The 21,457-nt window shown below is 39.6% G+C and overlaps 1 protein-coding gene across 1 annotated transcript in view; it reads right to left on the bottom strand.

Moving 5' to 3' along the window:
- pcloa (piccolo presynaptic cytomatrix protein a) overlaps nt 1-21,457 on the bottom strand; it is a 51,697-nt gene continuing 30,240 nt past the window's right edge. The window contains exons 7-24 of the mRNA XM_039601410.1: nt 21,036-21,118; nt 20,764-20,839; nt 18,882-19,007; nt 16,906-17,014; nt 16,503-16,567; nt 15,872-16,056; nt 15,106-15,156; nt 14,813-14,943; nt 13,409-13,435; nt 12,263-12,356; nt 10,870-10,941; nt 10,536-10,782; nt 8,387-8,575; nt 7,180-7,321; nt 6,962-7,023; nt 4,904-5,038; nt 3,179-3,324; nt 1-3,088 (exon numbers count right to left, since the gene is read on the bottom strand). Coding sequence (XP_039457344.1) covers nt 2,945-3,088; nt 3,179-3,324; nt 4,904-5,038; nt 6,962-7,023; nt 7,180-7,321; nt 8,387-8,575; nt 10,536-10,782; nt 10,870-10,941; nt 12,263-12,356; nt 13,409-13,435; nt 14,813-14,943; nt 15,106-15,156; nt 15,872-16,056; nt 16,503-16,567; nt 16,906-17,014; nt 18,882-19,007; nt 20,764-20,839; nt 21,036-21,118 — 2,084 coding nt within the window. The 3' untranslated portion in view covers nt 1-2,944. The remainder of the gene's footprint in view (nt 3,089-3,178; nt 3,325-4,903; nt 5,039-6,961; nt 7,024-7,179; nt 7,322-8,386; nt 8,576-10,535; nt 10,783-10,869; nt 10,942-12,262; nt 12,357-13,408; nt 13,436-14,812; nt 14,944-15,105; nt 15,157-15,871; nt 16,057-16,502; nt 16,568-16,905; nt 17,015-18,881; nt 19,008-20,763; nt 20,840-21,035; nt 21,119-21,457) is intronic.

Below are 21,457 nucleotides of genomic sequence, written 5' to 3'. Positions count from 1 at the left end.
TTCATTTATATGATATTTAATATTTAGACATGGGGCAACAGCCATTTTTACAGCACATTTTGCATAATTTATCAATACCTCCTGTATACAATCACAAAACCATGACATTAGATTTCTTTTTTTTTTCTGTTTACTTACAAGTGAAAAACCAGACAGGTTTTACAAGCATACTCTTTGTACAGTCAGCATACATCATCAATTATAAGTTTTCGTCATAACTTCCCCCTCTATAACATTTGTTCTTTATCTCTCTCTACACCATTCTTGTTTTTTCTTTAATAATATCCGGACACAAAAATAGTATGAACCACCAACGAAACATGCAACATCCAGTGTGAGCACATTTAAATTCTCCTGCAACTACTTGAGTTGTTAAGATAGACTTCTGTGTTAGACTCTGGTAAACTTTTAGTGTTTGGTGTAAAGGGTCGGGTAAATCTGGGTCCCTATAAACAGACAGAAGCTCTTCCCTCGGCCTATCCACTGTACAGCGATCCAAGGAGAAACGACTCCCTGTTACTTCTAAGATCACGCGACTTTTTTTTTTGTTTGTTTTTTGTTTAGTTTTGACTGCTAAAAGAACTATTGCTTCCCCAAACCCCAGTATAAAAAAACTATTTATTTACAAGGTTGAAGATAGAGATGGCATCTGGGTGTGTGTGTGTTTGTATAATTCATCGTGTGTTATGAGAAATTTTAGATAATTTAGACAGATAACATGTAAAGGAAGGGATACTGCATTAGAGCTAATGACATGCATGGACTTGGTATGAAGATGCTAAACGCACACACACGAGCACATGGATAGAAAGTTAAGAAAAGCAACCAAAAACGCACGTTGCACCTCACGTTTCAGGTGTGAAGTCCACTGATTACAAGGTTTTCTTTAGTTGTTTTTTTTTTGGTAATTCACACACTTACTGGAAAATGAAACAATTCGAAAGGGGGAGTGCAAAACAAAGATAGGAATCATGACTAGGAATGTTCGATTTTCTTCCTTTGATTTATAGCTACGTGGAATTGGCGTTTTCAATGTGAGCGTGTGTTCATGCACAAGGGCAAAAAAGTTGGTTCTCTGAGTTTCAGGCCCCTCTAAATATTGTAAACAAGCACTACACAGTGTATAAAAACCAAATTTCTCTGTACATCTGATATGTACTGTAAACAAATATAATACAACATGAAATTGTCTCACAGGCAATAAATAAAGATTCATATAGCAATACAAAAAAATTCACATGGTAAATTTAAAAAAAAAAAGAAAAGAAAACAACAAATCATATTAAAGCAGTAACCATTTCGTGGAGGACATGAAAACACAGCAGTGCAAAATAAACAGAAATGCTTCCTCTCAAACCAAGTGTCATGTTTCTGGCAAGTCAGGGTGCAGTTATTTACGCTATATAGTAGATGTTGCATAGAAATCACGGGGATATTTCACTGAAAATGTTAAATGAACCAGCCTTCCAGTCTTTTGACACCTGTACACAGCAAACAAGACCTTTCTCATGAAATAATGGGCATAATAGGCATTTAAAGAAGTGCGCGTGGAGGTGGGACGAAACATCATCATGCTACTGTTACAGCATCGCGTCTTAGGATCGTAACTCTGGGTAGTTCCTGGTCTATAGTTTCTCACTTTCCAAGTGAAAAAAAAAATAATAATTTAGCAGGATGATGATGTTAGTTTTACATTCTAAGCAGAAAAAGTGCAAAATACCACAAAAGCGAGTGTCGTCGAGTCGACTGCCCTTACGAACGAAAGCAAGACTGATGTAAGACTTCTAATGTGCTCCAATCTTACAAGGAAAAAGAGGAAATGCTTAACTCTCATATAGTAAACGTCTCACATTCTAAGGGGCGTCATGAATAAATAAAACTTCTATGCCACAATCTTCAAGACTTGATTGTCTGTGATAAAGATATCTATATATATCTATCTATATATGTAGAATAATGTCCAGCTATGACACTTCACTATATACAAAGTGAACCTTGGAGGTGTTTGGTTTTTTTTTGTGAACATGTGGCACTGCATACCAAATAGATAGACTCATGCGCACAACATATAATGTCCAATTTGATATATATTAATACTGATGCTATATCAAACAATAGTCATCATTGGATAACATCAGGGAAAAATCAGATTAAAAGGGTAGGAAACAAGTAGTTTTTGTTAATAAAGTCAAAAACATGCTTGCAATATTTTTTTTTTTGTATTGAACTGGAATGCTAGGTAGTGTATTATAAAATATACTTCCTTCCCAGAATAGATTGTTAAAGTACTTAAATAATTGAGGAGAAGACAAATCATAGAACTCTACGCTAATATCATAATACAAAAATAAATAAGAGGTCTCTATGGCAGAGTCTTTACTATTTCATTCCCAAAACGCTTTGTAAATCAATACAATAATAAATCGAGGGTGAGCGCCCCGTTTAAAGAACATTTAATGGATAAAACATCAAAATAAATCAATTCGAATCTATAAGTGTGTCCATTCCCTGTATCTATTAGATTTGAAGTTCTGTGTGAATGACTGTGTGCAATGTGGTGAGCATGTGTGTGTATGTGAGATAAAGTGTGTAATACCTGGTTGATTCTGCACTTGACCTCTGAACTCAGCACCTGTGTTCTTCTTCTAAGTCCTGGCTACACTGCTGTACACTGTATGTCCTGTAAACATGTGTTTATTCCCTGTAAACACATAATAGTTTCCTCCAAGCTTTTCACATAATCAGAGCAGAAATCATCATTTGCTGAAAGCATTTTTCCAAATTGCAAGCTATGCGAGCCCTGAAACAAAGGTTGAAGAAAAAAATTCCCCCTCTTCCCATGCCCAGACCTTCCAGAAGACTGGATCAGCGTTCCAGATGTGGAACCCAGATGTCAGAAACCTGTTTTCCGCTTAAGCTTATTTCTTTTAGATTGAGTCCCCTCCTATGAGTGGATCTGGGCGGTGCTGGCAAGCAGCTTGTGCCAGCTCACCACTCGCTTGCGTAAATCAACTTTATCCAGCCACACGTAGGCCTCGCCTATTAAGGTCTTCTTCACAAATTTGCCACCGTTGGACACCAGGAATAGCTGGAAAGAACAAAAGGCAGCAGTTTTGTGCGTGCTTAATGGGATGTTAATGTGGCATGTGATTGTGAACATACACTTTGTGTGGATTACCTGTAGCGCGTGTCCGGTGGGGTTCATGCAGAAGCGGAAGGTCTCATTAAAGGACGGCTCACGGTCGTGGCGACAAACCCTGGTCTTCTTCTTGATGATCCTTTTCTGGGTGGCGATATTCACCACGTAGAGCTTCACATAAAGATCTGTGGACAGAAACAAATCAAAACAAAACAAAGTATGCGATTTCTCTTAGTGTGACTTTGACAGAGCGGACAGGTTGGAGCACATTTGCAGGAAAATGTCTTCCTATTATCATTAGTTTTAGGTATTTTTTAAAAGGTTTATTTAGTTCCGTCCTATTTTTCCACTTAGGATTAGGGATTAAGAACATATATCTTTAATAACTTTTTATTAGTGCAATAAAAACATGCCTTTTTCAGTTTCCAGCTCATAAATAAAGGCTTGATCCTTTCCTTCTGCACCATGTTTCAGGAGTTAAGCAGATATCTTTTAAATAATTTCCTGTTCTCCTGTGACAGTTGTTTCTTGCAACCTGCTTTTAGTTTCACTTCCCTTCTTTTCTCATTACGAATATTTAATTCAGCTTTCTCGTTACCCTCCTGTGTCCACTTCCCTGATTACTTCCTTGTGTATAAATAGCCATGCCTTCCCTTTATTTTTGCCTCAGCATCTGCTCTCTTTCACAGTGTGGTTCACTTGCATATTTCTGTGATTACTTTGGATTCCTGATGGTTTGTTTTGGACTTTGTGTTCTCTGTATCAGTGCAATAAGATGGCTTTTGTTGCTTCAATCTGCCTTTTTGAGGGTGACTCCCAGTTGTGCGAATCCTGACACTGGGTGTCTATAGCGAACACAGCTGCACTGAAAACTATACTTTTACATAACATATAAATAGTTTATGTAACTGTCATAACTATAAAGTGTTACCATTATGAAACACTGAGCCAGATTCTGTACTGCAGAGCGACAGTGTATTCTCAGCTGAAATAAAGCCTTGTGTGCAGGTCCCATCTGGTAGCAAATGCAAATCAAGCAAGTGGCCGGCAGCTTGGGTATTAAGGAAGTAAATACTACAAGCAGAGGCAGTGTGGGCAACAATCTGCATTTTATCAGCAGAAAGATTCATGTAATTGTGCCGTATAACTCCCAACGCATTTATCCAATGTGTCTAAATAATAATGCACAGAACAATCTTTAAAGGCTAAGTAGCATACAATTGTACTCTAATGAAGCAATTTGTATTTTTTAACTAATTAATTTAATTAATTTTCAATTAAAGGGAGTTACATACTGTATGTATGCTACTACTTGAAATGCACAGTTTCTGTCCAATATAACTCATAAATGGCACATCCCACATCTTATTTGCCCAGGCTTATGTGTCATTAGTGAGCCTTTCCAGTCTTTTTTTTTAGCCTTACACATATACAGTACATATTACTTAAGGATTAAATGCTCTACGTGGGCTGGGAAACACTTTATTGCAACACCAGTTGTTCTGCTGCTATAAAACTGGCAAACATTTGAAGGGAAGCTAGATGCCAGAACACACATTTGTGTGGGCTTCCCAGCTGTTAAATGTAATATAAATTATGCGTATCATGGAAACTCTGTAAATATACTTTCACCTTCCTCTTCCTAAACACGATTCTTGACAGAATGGATGACAATAAGTGATATGTCACAACAGCTTGCTCAGTAGGTGTACTTTAGCTTGGCATTGGTTCGGTCATGTGCATAGATCAGGTATTTTCAGTTACCAGGCAGGTGATCTGGAGTCTTGAACTTGTAGGTGATGTTACGACACTGAAGAATCTCAAGGACCAGGTGTTCACCTTCGGTCTTCATTTCCTTCTTCAAAGCGATCTTTATCTCTCCCATTACCTGAGTCTTACCTAAATGCATACACACATAAGTCTAAATATGCACTAGTCAAGTTAACCTTATATATATATGGCACATTTTAAAACAACAGAAGATGACCCAAAGTGCTTTCCAGGCACCTTCTAAATGGGTGAAAAAGAAAAAAGTCAAATAAAAGAGCAATAGGATGTATTTACAGTGAACTTCAGCAAACTATTAGAGACCTCAAGTTAAAAGCTATTGAAAATAAGAAGGGCTTTAGAGCTAATTTAAGAAAAAAAAGGATGGGTATAAGCTCGATTATTACAATTATTTTAAATGTGGCATCTTTCAAAGCGGCCGCACTCTACAGAGCACAAAGTGTGTGAATGCGATGACTAATATCAGACATGGTCTGCAGGCAATCACATTTATTGATTTAACAAGGATGAGGAGAAGTTATGATGAGCCTTGCCTGGCCTCTAGTTGCCTTGGCAACTGAATGGAAGTGGCAGTTGTGAAAGCTGGGTCAACAAGTCCCTGGCAAATGTAGGCTGTGTGTAAGTGCACTTTTATTACTCATGTTGTGGGGACATAAATCTGTTTACACAGTTACACTGTGGGGAAGCAGCTCCCTTCTCGGGACAATAACATAAATCTTTACAATTTAGGATGAAGTCTGGGGTTTAAGGTTGACTATATAGTCATATATTGGCAGGGATTTGGGTAAATCTTCAGTGGATGTAATATCTTCTGAAGTGATGAAAAGTGAGAAATCCAGTGACACAAAAAGACTGAGCGCAGACGGTGAAACGATAAAAAGATAACATAAGTCCATTTTGTATTTGCACCTTTGTGCAAATCTAAAATTACAGTGTCATAATTACAGTGTGGTATGTCGTAAGCCAAATTACAACATCACAAGTAAGAAGGAGGAGAAATTATATAATAGACCAATAGAGCTGACTTAAAATTGGATGAGAAACTTTTGTGAGCAGTTATAAAATATATACACTCCCCAGCAACTTTGTTAGGTACACCTGTTCAACTGCTCGCTCATACAAATATCTAATTAGCCAATCACATGGCATCAACTCAGTGCATTTAGGCACATGGCAGACATGGTAAAGGGCAACCCGCTGAAGTTGAAACTGAGCATCAGGAATGGAGAAGAAAGGGGATTTACGTGTCTCTGAACGTGGCGTGGTTGTTGGTGCCAGACAGCCTGGTCTGAGTAGTTTAGATCTACAAACACAAACATCTCTAGGATTTATAGAAAATGGTCTGAAAAGGAGAAAAATATCCAGTGAGCGGCAATTCTTTGGGAAAAAAAGCTTGTTGATTCCAGAGGTCAGAGGACAATGCCCAAACTGCTTTAAGCTGATAGATAGGGCACCAATAACTCAAACAACCACGTGTTACAACCAAGGTATGCAGAAGAGCATCTGCGAAAGCACAAAAAGTCCAACCTTGAAGGAGATGGGTTACAGCATCAGAAGACCACACCGACTGCCACTCAGCTGCCAGCTAAGAACCGGAAACTGAGGCTACAATTTGCACACAATTGGACAAAAGATTGGAAAAATATTGCCTAACTTGACTGGTGTGTCTTGATGTCTGCCGCAACATTTAGACTGCAGGGTCAGAATCAAGATAAAAGTATAGATGTAGTGTGTGGTTACATCAATGGTTCAGGCTGATGTGGTGAAATGGCATAGGGTACTTTTCTTGGTACAGTTTGAGCCCATTTAATACCAGGTGAGTCTTATTTAAATGCTACCTGACAATAGCTGCCTACCATGTCCAACCCCTTTATAGCACATAACAACAAGGGACTAGTTTAAATGTTGGTCATGCAAACTTCAAGAGCCATTTGCTAATTGCACTCTTAGATAATCATGTCATGAATGTTGTAATGAATACACCCAAAACACACACACAAAAAAAATTTACTGTATAACAGATACATGCCCAACCTTCAGTGTCACTGTGTCCCAGTGATGATTTTATCACATCTGTGCCATTTGGGATCTTTCCACTGAGGAAGAGAAAAAATAAATAAATAATTTAACTGCATAGCATATTACAATGTAGTACAGTATATCTTTAGTACAGTGAGGAATAGTTAAGCATCAAATTAACATGTTTAAAATGCTAAAGTGCTACTCTTTGTGGGATAAATAAATTGACTTACAATCGGGGCACTTGGAAGATAGCACTGTCCACCTCGTTTGCCTCTGCTTCCTCATCCAGTAGGCTGTAGGCGCTGCCACTCAAGCCACTATCTAACGAGGCTGCTGTGACCGGGGCATCTCCGGATTTGTAGGTTGACCGAGCTGTGCATAGATATCACCACACCCATCACGACAAAGACAAAGAAAGAAAAACTGCCCCTTCCCCTCCTCGGTTGGTTCCAATAATTAAAAAAAGAAAAAAACATGGACCAGGTAGCATTACTTAATATTTGCAGCAGTGGAAATCTGCTATAAAACTTGAAAAGTTTTTGCTAAAGTCAAAGAGAAAGCTACTTTAAAACACACAGGACTGGATCGCAATGAATAGCACACAAACACTGAAGACTAGCGAAAAGCACATGGACAGACATCTTTCTCTCAGCAAAGACAGTAAAAAGTCACATTTAAAATTGAAAACTTAAAACGCACACATAGAACCAGAGCGATATCACATGTATATGTTTATGCAGACTAAACAAGAGACACGAAGACTCCACTGACATCGTTAGTCATCTATATGAAATAAGAATCGCGTTCCGATTCCTCAAGTTTAAGTGAAACTGCCTCAGTGTGCTTCAGTTTCATATTTTCGGGACTTTAAAGAATGTTTATGACTGTCTCTTTATAATCTTTTTAACTGTTTAATCCAGGATATTTTAGATGATTTTAAATGTTTTAGCTTTTTTCTCTCAAACTGCTGATCAGGCAGTGCGATAAGAGTATGAATGAAGTAAGATGCGTGGATGCGGTGCACGAGAGGATCCATGCCGACACGTTTTTCTTTCAAGCCACTCAACACGGCTTCAATGCCGGATTGCAAAAAGCTCACTAATAACAGTTTAATGATGCAGCAGATGTGGCAGTGGCAAAGTGTTAACGTTCAATGACTCATCTCACAGTTTTGGATATTGACTTCCTGGTATTAGTGAACTGTGTCGGTGGCCTTCAAGAAAAGTGTGTGCCGTGTGTGCATGAATCTGTGGTGATGTGGCTGAGTGCAACTTTCTCTCTATCTTCCTGTCTCTTTTATGAATACTCCCCTCTTTCTTTCTGCAGGTGTGCGTTAGTAGTACTGCATCCTCTCTTTCTCTCACTCTCTCTTTCTCTCCTCGCTCCATCTGTGCTTCAGTCACACGACAGAGAGGAGACTCTTGGGCAAACTCTCACCTCCGGTGCTCTGCGGTCTCTCTTCTGACACGGCTTTCCTGAGGGTCAGGTGTCTGCCGTCTGCTCTGCTCCCTTTGGCCGACACAATCGATGGCAGGGCAGGCAGCCAGTCAGACTGGGCTCTCTGAATGGTGAGCACGCCCACTACGCTGTGTCTCTGGTGCCTCAGTGAGAGGCGGCCTCTTTGGCCTGGATGAGTTTAGTTTCACAGGCACGATGTCAAGGGGTCAACGCCGGGAAACAAAGGTCATGGAGTCGGAATTCAAATTGGAAGGAGGGAGGAGCGAGATGGAGATTCAGAGAGCGGTTTATCTTCATCATGGCAACCAGCTTGACTGTCAATCACATGCAGCCACAGTGCAGTGCCCCTCCCACATCACTATTGGGTGGGGCGTGCAGCATGTACTGAGGTGCATCGTGGGTCCGGTAGTTGTTTAAACAGAAGAAAAGGGTTGGGGGGGGGGGTGTAGCGGACTGCATGCACAGCCATCTCGGTGGAGGAGCTTCAGAAAAGCTGGTTGTTGTTTGTTAACCAAAAAAAGGAAATTATATAGAACTCAAAAAATAAAAATAAATAAATAAATAATAATAATAAAATCAAATTAAAAATCCAAATAGGTAAATGATATAAGGGAGGGGACTGCAACTGTCTTCAGTTTTAAAGTTAGATCAGTTAAATGAAATGATTTAAGTTCTAGCTGGCAGCAAAAGTCATTTTCTGAATTCTGAAGAATTATTTTCCTGATGAACTGTCCTCTGTTACTGAACTGTTTTATCAGTTATCTTTCATCGTTAGAGAGAGCTGCTCTGACATTATCGCCAAGCTCGTTTGAACATCTTGCGCAAATCTGCTTTTTTCTGTTTCATTTATTTACTACTGTTTACACTGTCATCTTAATATTAAAAGCTAATGTCAGTCAAAATAAAAGCTAATATTTATGTTTAACTCTATTAAAATACATTTAAGCCTCTTTATTACATATTTTTTTTTTAACACTAATTGGATTTTAAATAGTTAGAACTGGATACTTATTAGCTAGCATTATGCTTATTTGGAAGGAGGTCAAAATAAGTAAGGGTCGAAGACAGTGTGCTACCTTACAGGTGAGGTGCTGGCTGCTGACACTTGTGAATACATACAGAAGAGAAGCCATGAAAGGTTGACACACTGTGGATACAATGCTGAAGAGAACCAGAGAGTGTGAGGAGTGAGGGGAAACTAAGTAAGGAAAAGGAAATAAAGGAACAGAAAAAAAACTCAACAAAAGGTAGAACAGATGAGTGCGAGGAGGCCATGCTGCGTAGGCTTTATTTGCGTCTTGGTTTACTTGGTTGGAGGCGTTGTGGCGGCTGCTGCTGTGACTGCTGTTGGGCATCGCCCGTTGCTACGGCAGCGCCTCCTCTGCTTCCATTGAGGCTTTCCTGATGGTGCTGTCGTGCGGCGCTTTTGCTGGAGCGTGTAGCGCCGTGTGAGCGAGAGTGTTGGCTGTGTCCGTGGCTGTGGCTTTGGCTCTGGCCCTCGGACGGGGAAGGCTTCGATGTGCCAGGGCTACTGTGAGATTTCTCGATAGTGGGCACCTGTGTGTCTAAAACAACCAGATTCACCAAATTACCAAAAAAAAGGCTACCTTTTGCTTTTCTTAGTGGTTGTCACCTGTTGAGTACCACTCGAGCTGAGTTGCTGGCTAGTGAGATACTGAATCTAGCCAGTGTGTCTTATATTCTATCATGCTCATTAAATTTGATGTTACTTTGAGGTTATTAACTAGCATTCAAAGCCTTCCACGGCCACGTTGCCCTCTGTGTTAGGAGAAAGATAGAGCGAAGCTAAGGGCTCTAAGCAGGGTGACATCATGGCAACCAAGAAAACAGAGCACGAGAAAGCAAAAAGCATGAAGCGAAAGCTACAATGGGTGCAAAAATGACCAGAGGAAGGTGGCGGTAATAAAGGAGACAAGACTGCAAAGAGAAAATGGACAGAGGTAGAGGTAGAAATAGAGAGAGCAGAGACAGGAAGAAAGCAAAAAAGAGAAAGAAAGGGATAAAGAAGAACAGACTACAGAGACGAGGAAACAGCAGAGAAGCAGCAGAGAGTTGTTAGGGGAAGATGGTGATTAAGTCGAGGTGAGGGGAATACATCGTGTCCTACCCTTGGCCGGATCTGGAAAGATCCCATGGCTTCGACTCTTGATGACAGATGATTTGGGGGAATCCTGATTATCATGCGAGGAGCCAGTGGTTTTAGGGGAGGAGTGCTGTGAGGAGGGTTTAGAAGAACTGTGACGACCCTGGCCTGAGTGCGAGCGTCTGTGGTGGTCCCCCTCGCTCTGCTCCTTGAGAGGGAGCCACCGCGGGATGTTGTCCAGCTGGGCAGTGTTGGACAGATCAATAAGGACCTACAAGCAAATAGAAAAGTTTTTAAAAGTTGTAGAAAACCTTTATGGATTCAAATATGTATAAAATATAATATCAAAGGAGCTTACCTCCCCCAAGAAATCATTAGAGGAGCCCTTGTCATAGTCCCACACGCTCACCTCCAAAGTCTTCTTCTTAAGCTAAAACGTACACACAGTTGAAGAGTTCATAAAAAAGTTTCAAGTTTCAAGCTAAAGTTAAAGCAGTTTCTCGCCTTCAAGCAGCTGAAAAACGAATAGAAACGGCGACAGAAGTTGGCAGTTTTGCTGTGATTGATACAGGCTCACTGAATCTAAAATGGGATCTAAACAGTTATAATAAATCTCAGCGATACATCCATCTGCTCCGCTGAAAACCAGTGGCAACGATGACAGGTTGGCATAGAAGCAGTAAAAAAAAAGCAATATATTGTGCTGCAGTTTTTTGTTATTTTCAATCTGGAAATTAATCAGTTGAGCGCTTTCTTATTTGTCCATTCATATATGAACTATTACAGAGTTATAGAAAAATCCCATTAAAAAAACAGTGTAAGATAACAATAACATTTTTGAGTGTCTGAGCTCATAGTGTTGGTTTACATGTTGCTTGAGTCTATTGCTATACTAGTGGTTTTGTTACTCTGTGCTTTGGCAGGGTATGCTAACACGCTCATGATGAAGACACCTCCAGCTTATGATGTTAGCATGCTGATACATGTTTGCTAAGAGAAAAGCCCTAAAACATTTAAGCAAAGCAAAATATTAGCATTAAGACAGTAATATCAATACCATGCGTGAATAATAGACTGTATATAAAAGAGGCACCCCCACACAACCATTTAGAGTATAAAGACCCAGCATGTAAGGAAGCAATATATGTTGATTCTGTTTTCCTACTAATTATATCTGGATGAGAAGGTGAAGAGCAAAGTTATCAGCTAATGTTAGCAAGCTTGGTTAGCAGGTTGCATACAGTTAAAAAATGGTACAGATACTGTATATGTGCACTGCAAAGACACAGAATCAAAGCTGGGAGACAAACGTTTTGGAAACGTTGTTGGTAAGATTACAATTACACAAAGCGAGTCATATTACTGTGTTTGTAAGAGAAAATTAAATTAATGATTCTCCAAAAAGCACCAACACCACAGTACAGTGAGGCCCAGTTCAGTGGCTCGAATTAGAAGAAATAAAGCTTAGAAGACAACCCATGGGCATGAATTTCATTATGTGGAAAAATAGCTTTTTTTGTATAGGACGGTAAAAATGTTTATTTCTTCTACAAATTTCAGAATTTTAATGTACGAGACTATTTATTGGCTCAAGTGCACTTTGAATTGGAGATTTTGGTTTGCTTTTGGCTGTGTACAAAATTTCACTGCGAAATTGTGAGATTTCCTAAATGAATCCACTAGGGTTCAAACGTGTCACGTGTACCTAGACACCGTTTTAGTGTAATCAAGTGTCTCTGACCACACAGTACCTGTTCCAGGTGGATGTTCTTATAGATGACAGTTTGGTTCCACTCAGGGTTGATAGTCTTGCCTGCGTGTTTGGTCTTCCTCTTGTTTTCAGCACTGGAGGGAACACATCACAGCAACACACATGTGGTCAACGACATGTATGCAAATAACATGCGTGTCAGTGAACCGCCGCATTGCAGGGAGCAGAAGATACTGGAGTAGGGCACAATGTCACAGTAGAGGGAAAAGAATGAATGTGATGCACATTGTTTGGATGGTAACAATGTATGGGCCTATGTGCATGGATAGCAGGGTATGATGTCAGGGTGTGCTGCAAAAAAGTCCATTTCGATGCCCATCAAGTCATTTAGTTTCAGAGAATTTTGATGCATTGAAAAAACAAATGTTTCAGGTCTCCAGTAAGAAGAAAGCACCATAGTGCCAATGACAAAAACAAACATAATGACCGTATACCAACATTTTTTTTTTACCTATTCTGAGTTAAGATATTTCACATGAAAAAGTGATGCTGGACATCAATAAATGACTTGTTGACATGGATATTTTTGCAGTGTGTAGGGTTTGAGTTCAGACTGTAGCATATGAGTAAGTTTGGAAGAGTTAGGTTGGACAAGACAGGGACAATCTACTCTATACTGGACAACAATGGTATGAATTGGCCGTAGGGCAAAATAATAGTGTACACTGGATGTGGATGCAGGGCACTGAGGGTACATTATGATGTCAGGGCACAATGTAGGATATTATTGAGGGATTTTAATAACAAAACAGGGTCAAAATCTAGGGTATTTGGGCCGATGTTAGGGTTTCAAATTACGATGGTTAGAAAGGAAAAACAGACCATCTACCAGAAAAAGACAACAGTTAGCTCTGAAAACAACACAGGGGACTATTAGTTTATATGTGGTAAGTAAAACAGATGGTAAAATAATAATATCCTGGGCATCCAAAGAGAGTATCATGAAATAATGGGTACTAAGGGAAATATATTCAGGTTAAAGGGAGTTAGTAGGACTGAACTGACTTCTATCAATAAACTTCCAGAGAGAAATTGACCTTGCTCTTTTTTTTTTTGCCTTAACCAAAGTGACAACCAATTATCAACCAAAACAAAACCAAAGTGCCAAAGTGGGCAAGTCACATACCTGGCATTCTGGACAACCATGACCTGACTGAGGGGGTCCAGCATGCATTAAATATAGAAAACAACATACAGAAACAATAGTCAGAGGGAGGGCGGGGGCGGGTCAAAAAGTGTCTGTGGACTGTGAGTACATTTGCTGGGAGGGGAGATTGAGTCTACACTTAGCTTAGGTTTAGTGTGTGATTTGTCAAGTGTGCGTTTTAGAAAGGGGCATGAACAGGAAGCTGCGGTGTGCTGCAGTGGTGGATAGAAATTTTGCTATAGTGTGTACATGACTGCATGTATGTGTGCTGAGAGGACTTCCAGGTCACATGACAGATCTTGTGGCAACCGGAGTGGAGATCTGTCGCTCATGAGCCAGATCGTGCAGTCTGATTTATTTCTTGAAGTTTCTGCTGCAAGAGCTGGAGCCTCAACATTTGTTTTATGTAAAACAAAATAAAAACCCACTGTTTTTTTTCTGGCTTCTCAGTATTGAGACACTGTTCCACGTAGTTGCCAGAAGACCTGTGATGCAACTGAAAAGCCTCTCTATGGATTGCAGCTGGCATTGATAGCTGTGAGATTCCATGTATACACACACAGGGTATACACGAGTATGTGCACACATGCCTTTAAGTGTGCATGTTTCCATAACCACTTTAAAGTGGCCGTAGGGCTTGTGGCTGCCATTCTCTCAGTTTCTTTAGCATAGCCCCAATCCCATTCATAACTCACAGTGGCATCGGTGCATGAGTCAACCCGAAGGCGTGTGAGAGTGGCAGCTAAAAACCCCACAGCTATACAGTATATTATTACTTTTATCTGAAATGATCCTTGGAAAAAAAAAACCCACTCTCTCGAGGGACCTCATCTCATGCCGAAGAGAAGGTGGGAGAGTCAATTGCATTACAGTGCAATCACAGTGGGAAGGGGAGCAGTAGATTTAAGCAGGAGTCTGGATTGTATTGCAAGTAAATATGAGAGCTATTGATTTTGACTGCACTCACACCTACAGTGGAACACACATCAACAGGGGCAACTCAAGTGCCTCATTATATTTACATAATGTTTATGCCATTCGGGAGCAAAAGAAATGGGCCGCTGAGTTTTGGACTTATACTATGTCAAAATAAAAGACAACCTTATGCATAGTAGCACATAGGCGTTATGGAGTTCATAACAGAAACATCCATGTGTTGCACATTGAATGATGTCATGATAAGCCAAAATCAATTGTACATCGATTTTAAAATGAATGGAAATTAAGTTACTGCTTAACAGACTGGCTGTCTGTGTAGCCTAGATGGAAAAAAAGATCTTAGCTAGAATGCTGCTACTGCTTCTGAAAATCTGTATACTTAATTACTTGTTCTAGCTCTGAAATCCTTAACATGTGCTTTCAGTCTAAACACTACTAACTCACCCTCTCCCTGGCAGGAGATACACTTTAACGAATGGATCAGAGTAGCCATTGTTATCCCGCGGGGCAAGGTTTCTGGCCTGCAGGACGTGAACTATCAAGTTGCCAAGCTGCTTGTCATAGTGGATTTGAAGCTGCAAAAAGAAACACAACTGAATTACAATAGATTCGGCTGCATTTTGGTCTTGCATGTATCTAATTTTAGCAAAAATAACATCCATCTACTCAGATTCTATACTCTTAGAATTCAATCTACACAGATTACAGATTTACAGTAATAGTTTTGTGTCACAAACCTGTATCTCTCCGGAGACAAGGTGGGATTGGCTCTTTGTTCCCTCTGCAATCTGTAAAAGATGAAAACAACATGGTGAAACAGACAAAAGTGTAGGTGGAAACTTTGTGTGTATTGGTAGCTGATTATAAGGTGGTGTACAGTACTTTATGCTGCACTTTAGGCTAAACTGTGAAGTCTCCGAATCATAGAATCTGTGCATCTGTTTCAGGGATCCCTTCAGATAATTGACATCATTTAAATAAGACATATACTGTTACCTAATTATAACTAATAAATAATTATATTATACACATCTTAAATTCATATTGAGTTGGAAGTAGATATATCTCTTATGAAATCAAAGACAACTACTAGCAAAGGTTAAAACAAAGTTTAGAAAAGCTCTTCAGAAGCTCTCTGCAGACAGAGGCATAGCTTCAAAATAAACTTTCCCAGAAACTCAATATTGCAATCTTAATGGTGCTTACAGTGCAGCCAGGACTGCTATAGTCAAAAGAAGACCATGTACTTCCATCTCCATGGATGTACATGGATAGAGCAAGCATCAATATCAAAGGTTGTGACACAGAGTCAGAAACAGCAAAGGAGAAAAGGAGGAGCTGGGGCGAAGGTTGGTTGCAAAGCAGCTTGCAGATTTGCAGCGACTGTGGGTAAGCTAAAAAAGCCTGTGTGAATAGCATGCCATACAGTATCTGTGGATCGTGGCTGGGGTTGACATGTTTGCTTGGCTGCCTAAAACTTAAAGAACGTGCCTCTAAACTCGCCTTGCTGCTGTGACGTTTCTTGCTGACTGAGGGGGATCCTGGCTGACCGGGGCTGGAGGTTGCTGAAGTGGTGGCAGGCAGGCTGGAGGAGGAGGTGGACAGTGGAGCCTGCTGCTGTGACACTTTCTGCAGCTCGGCCGCTAGCTGCTTGGGATCAACACCTGGAGATCTGGGAGGTCTGTCACCTAGAAAGTTAACACATATGGCTATGAGTACAGATCATCATCACTGCACATAACAAACCAAAGGATCTTGACAACGATCTGTCTAGGGACCAGATGAATCATCACTATGGCTCTTAACCCAATTCACTTCCAAGTCAATTTCAATGGAAAAGAAAAGTGAATATTAAAGTGCCACAATAGAGACAGCTCTGTGAAAACAATCGCATGTTTCCAGAACTGTTCTGTGTAACAGACTGAGGAACTAGGCCACAGAAAAAAAAAACATGGCTCAACTTGAGAGAAAAAAGAGAGCTGAAGATAAAAAGCGATATAAGAAGAGCATCTGAAAATAACAAGAGACAAAAGTTAATAGGGAAAAATTGAGGACGGAGGAACAGGAGTGAGGAGGAATCAGTGGAATCAGTTCCAGTTGAAATTATAATAAAAATAATTAGGTAATAACTTACCTTTGCTGTGCTCCTGGAAATCTAGGTGCTGGGAACCCTCAGACTCTGCCAACATGTTGAGATCCCTGTTGGAAAAATTACATTTCATACATTTCTGAAAAGTGAAACTAAAGGAATTAAATGACAAGGAAAAAAGACACAAAAAAAAGGTACTAGAAAAGCCACGAAAACATCACAGAAATGGAGAAAAAAATGATGTGACAATAGTTAATTAAAAAACAGGACAGCAAAGCCAGTGATTAAGACTAGCTTTTAAATATTAGACATGGGGCAACATTAAAGTCATGAAGAGGTTAAAATGATCCATCTTAAATATAAAGAAAAGAAAAGACGAGAATGACACTATGGCGGGTTGAACAGAGTGCACAAGAGAAAGATTGCAAGTGACACAGGTTATACTCACAGTCTGACACACACTTCTGCCTCATTACACGGCTGTCCAACGAGCCCTTGTACCTCTTCATAGGTTTTCCCCATCAAAAGAACACCATTCCACTCCAGGACCTGCATTCCTATATACGATTTGCACACCCAGAAGAGCAATCAATATTGATCCTGTATTTTCCCATATGCAGTGCTGTACAGACGCATCTCTCTAAATAAAACAAGGAATCAAAACCTATCTCGATAAAACAATCAAATGATTAAAAAAATCAGTCCATTCATTTTAGTCATAAGTTATTAGTTAAGAGCAAGCAGAGTAAAAGTGTCTGTTTAATCTTAAAAATATATAATTTACAATCAAATACACTTTTCTCCAACCTGCTTTAGCAGTGACAGATGTTTCAGGAAAGGTTGATCATTTCTATGTATAAAATAGCGCAGTGATATTCCACTCAGCACAGCAAACCCACCGCATGCTCCAAAACACACCCTGCACGCTGGCAGGACTTACACGGTCTGAAACAGCTCATCAGGAAGGTCCTCTGTTTTCGACGGTACTCTCGAGCTGCGTGCATATGTGACAGGAAAGCTAGAGTACACTCTATTCCCACACTGGTATTATTCATCAACACCCTTGAACTGTATATAGTAGCTTTTGGAGGTTGAATTTCAGCGATCAAACAAGCACCCATTCATACACACAGTGTCCTTCTGTGACACAGAGCCTCTACCCCTGTTGAATCTAACAACGTTTCTCCATATTCGCACCAGACAGAGTGAAGCATCGTGTTACCACTGGCAGAACCGAAGTATTTTGCAGCCATTCTGCTCGGTGTTGATGACAGGGTTACGGGTGTTATTATGGTTGGGCTGTCTGGCTAACGGCACCACAGATGTATCTTGACTCTTTAACTACAGCAGCGGCTAACAGTTTTAGTTTTTTCTCTGTGTTAGAATAAAATGCATGACACAATTGCTCTGTAGGATGTTGTTGAATCTTCTGGCCTTTGACTTAAAGAACAACTTTCAGTATCATATTTCTATCTTTTCATGGCACTGTTCTCTCTGGAACCCTTTATAGAGTGCTTACAAAAAAGTGGAGAGCCTTAAAGCAAAGTAAAGCAGCCATGTACTAGAATAAAAAAGAAACAGGAGGAGACATAAACAAGAGCAGCAAGTGGTCATGCTCAAGTGCACATAAACACATCCTCAGAGTACAGGCAGATGGATTATACACGTCTAAACTGTCCAAACTCAAGCTTTACCGATTGTGTGACACCCTTCATGTGAGTATGACTAGGAGTTCACTGATCCTATACTCCCCCATGTAAAAAATCAATATAATGTGTTGGTGTTACACACAAAACAAGCAATTTATTGTTAAAAAAGGCCATATCTGTGGGTTAAGAACCTTAATATAATGATTTGTATTTTAGAACAGTCATCAAATAATATAATAAATTTGTTAAGAAAATAACTCTGCTATCATGACACAGCCATTAGGTTCTATCTCCATTCCAATTAGTCAAAAGGTGAAAAATGATAATAAAATGCTACAAATATAACTGCTGGTTTAAACACTCTACACCCATAAGTTTCTTGTTTTTGGTTCATCTCTCATGACCAAATGTGAGTCATGGCCCGTCGCCTGCAGGTGATAAAACTAAATGCAAATGAAGACCTATTTTTGTAATCTCCCTGTTTCTCTCACTCTAACTACATGTTCGATTCTGTCAGTCTGTCAGCTGCGAACGACCAAAGATGTAAATGCACCCAAATTACACGCATGAAGAAAAGGTTTGTTTGGCATGCTTGTTGAATTTTATATGAGAAGACTGACACATTTTGTATCTTAATTTTGTATCGCACAATACCTTATGGCACCCCTTAACTGTATGACAGAAGACTAGTGAGTTATCAGTCACATTGTAGTTACACTCCATTTACTCTACATAATTTTCACAATAAGAGATTTAATTAGATGAAAGAGCTTACCTTCAAGAATCTTTCCTGTTTGTTCTGCCGCTCCACCAGGTAAGACTTTGGCAACATATGCGCCAATGTCTCCATTACTACCAGGGACCTCTTTTCCTCCGACCACTCGGATACCCAGACCATTTCCTGTTAATGCCCCAAAAGAAAGACTGGTGAGTGTTCATGGTAGAAGTAGCCCACAGTTTACAACATTTATAATTCAATACCTGATTTCTTTTGTATGACCGTACACAAAAATAAACTCACCAAAACAGCCAAATAACATAAAAGTGTGATTATTATGTAGAAAGCCAAATACACTGACTACAGAGTCAGACAAAATAAAGACTGTATAAAAGACATGACCTGAATTCTTTTTAATGCCCACAAGGGGGCAATCCCTATGGTTTCAAAAAAGGGAAAAGTGCTTTTAAGTTTGAGTCAGTTTTGAGTCTTAGTCACTTGTTTTAGACTATATTTAATAAAGCATTAGGTCAATTTTCTAAACCCTTGTCATACCATGTTCCAGAACCGAGGATTATTAGAAATAAGCTCATTGGCTAACTACTTGTGATTCGCGAGTCAACACCCAATGAGCATGCAATTTCACAGCCAGATGCGCCCCTTTCTCAAGACCTCTAACTTTAAAAGACCAAGACCATGGTGAAAATCCTCATCTCGAGGCTTCTAAGGAGACTTCACAAACCAAGAGGTGACGTAGCTATGCCCATCTTTTATACTGTCTATGGTCAAAATAGAATTAAGCCTGTAATTTGATATTTTGTATCAAATTAAACATCTAAGTTATTTACTAAAAATACAGTAATTTTTCAGAGCAGGTAAAATGTAGCTAAAAGTCATGGGTTTAGATATAGTGGAAGTGGGAATTAAGCTAGGGAGCTAGCCAGAACTAGCCATAGCTAAAGCTAAAGCTCAGTATAGCATACTTGCTGGTTTTGGCTAGCTGTAAACTTTGACTGAAAAATATGCACTTTGATGCAGTCTCTGAAACCTAATTATTTGCCACAATTAAATTACTAGATGCTTAATGCAAAACTGATGACAAAATCCAGCTAAACTTCAGGTAAAGCTTAATAGCTTAAATTTATATGTTTATTTAAATCACAGTCTTAAAGAAATGTGTCCAGCAGCAGTTTAGGTCAAATGTAGGCAGCAGCACACTGTCTTTCTGTTACTCAGACTGTTAGCCAGATTAAACCACTACCCCTGTATTGATTTTCTCAGCCCACATAAAGAGGCTTTCAATTACACAAAAACAGAAACCTTACTAATTTTGAACCATGAAACCGTTTTTTATGGTTATTGAAGCCAGAACAAAAACATTGCAGCAAAATGACTCAGTTTAGCACTGGGCGCTAGTAAACAAAACGCTTCCTTTCTGGGCTGCTTGTTAATTGCATAAGATAATCCTGAGTGTGAGGGATACGCCATTTTGAGCATGGCAATGACTGATGAGCGTGGAGGAGAGCCAAATCGAAAGGGAAGCCAGGAAATGAAATGCCGGCCTGCTTTGAGCCTGGAACAGTTGTGTGATGCAACATATAGACTAGGAAAGTGACCTGCTAGTTTGCTGAGATTTGGCTTGAATATTAAGTAACATGCATTAAGCTAACTAGTCATGCTCTGTAAACCCAAAATAGATCTAGGTTAATGTCTATATTTTGTTGTCTATCTTTTTTCACTATTTTTATTTCATTTATGTTATAACATTCTTATTCCTAATTATATCATTCATAGTTTTTCAAAAGAAACAAACTTATATTTGATGCAGTCCTGTCTGAATGTACAGCAGTCAATAACACATGAACGTACATGCCTTTCTGACTGTATAGTCAGTCACTCTACCATTAACATGCTGCTGCTGTAAACTGTGTTACTTTACCTGAGACACTGCGGTCTTTAGGATCCCTCTGCAGTTTGACCCTGAGGTGAGGGAAGAGGTAGTATGGACCTTTTCCCTATGGCCCATACACAATGGTAAGACGTTAAGTGCCTTGTGGTACTATACAAAACGCATACACCATTCATGCAACTTATTTATATATATATTTATATATATCCAGATGATTCCATGTGGGTGCATGCAGCTTGATATTGCATAGATGGCACTTTGAGAACTTTACTACAGTGTATGTGTGTTTTTTCCTCTTTCACCTGTCTCTTCTCCTGTCCGTTCTCTGACCGCCCATCTCTCGGTTTGTCAAACCAGTCTGTCTCTTCCCGTCTAAGGTGGTAGGCTTCAGAGATAAAAACAAGCACAGCTTCAAAACCAATCTGAGAATCTGGACTTTTCCATCCACTTACAGAGGATGGTTATCAGGTCATTTAAAGGTGATTATATGCCATTGAAAAAACGTCTACATATTAGTTGTTAGGTTGCAAAAATTGTGAGGAAAAAATATGAGCCAAACAGAAGTTTAATCTGTTACACTTTTTGCAAAGTAGGAAAACGATGCCAAAAACCAAAACAATTCCATACGTATGCACAGAAAATAAGGCAGATTGAGAACGATTAAAGCACTATTAGTACAACACAGTAGCATAAACTAAATCTATTTTGCCATACTTGTCGATAG

This window comes from Oreochromis aureus, linkage group 17 (genome assembly GCF_013358895.1).
Source record: "Oreochromis aureus strain Israel breed Guangdong linkage group 17, ZZ_aureus, whole genome shotgun sequence".
Taxonomy (NCBI): Eukaryota; Metazoa; Chordata; class Actinopteri; order Cichliformes; family Cichlidae; genus Oreochromis; species Oreochromis aureus.
This window is presented reverse-complemented; position numbering and strand designations above follow the sequence as displayed.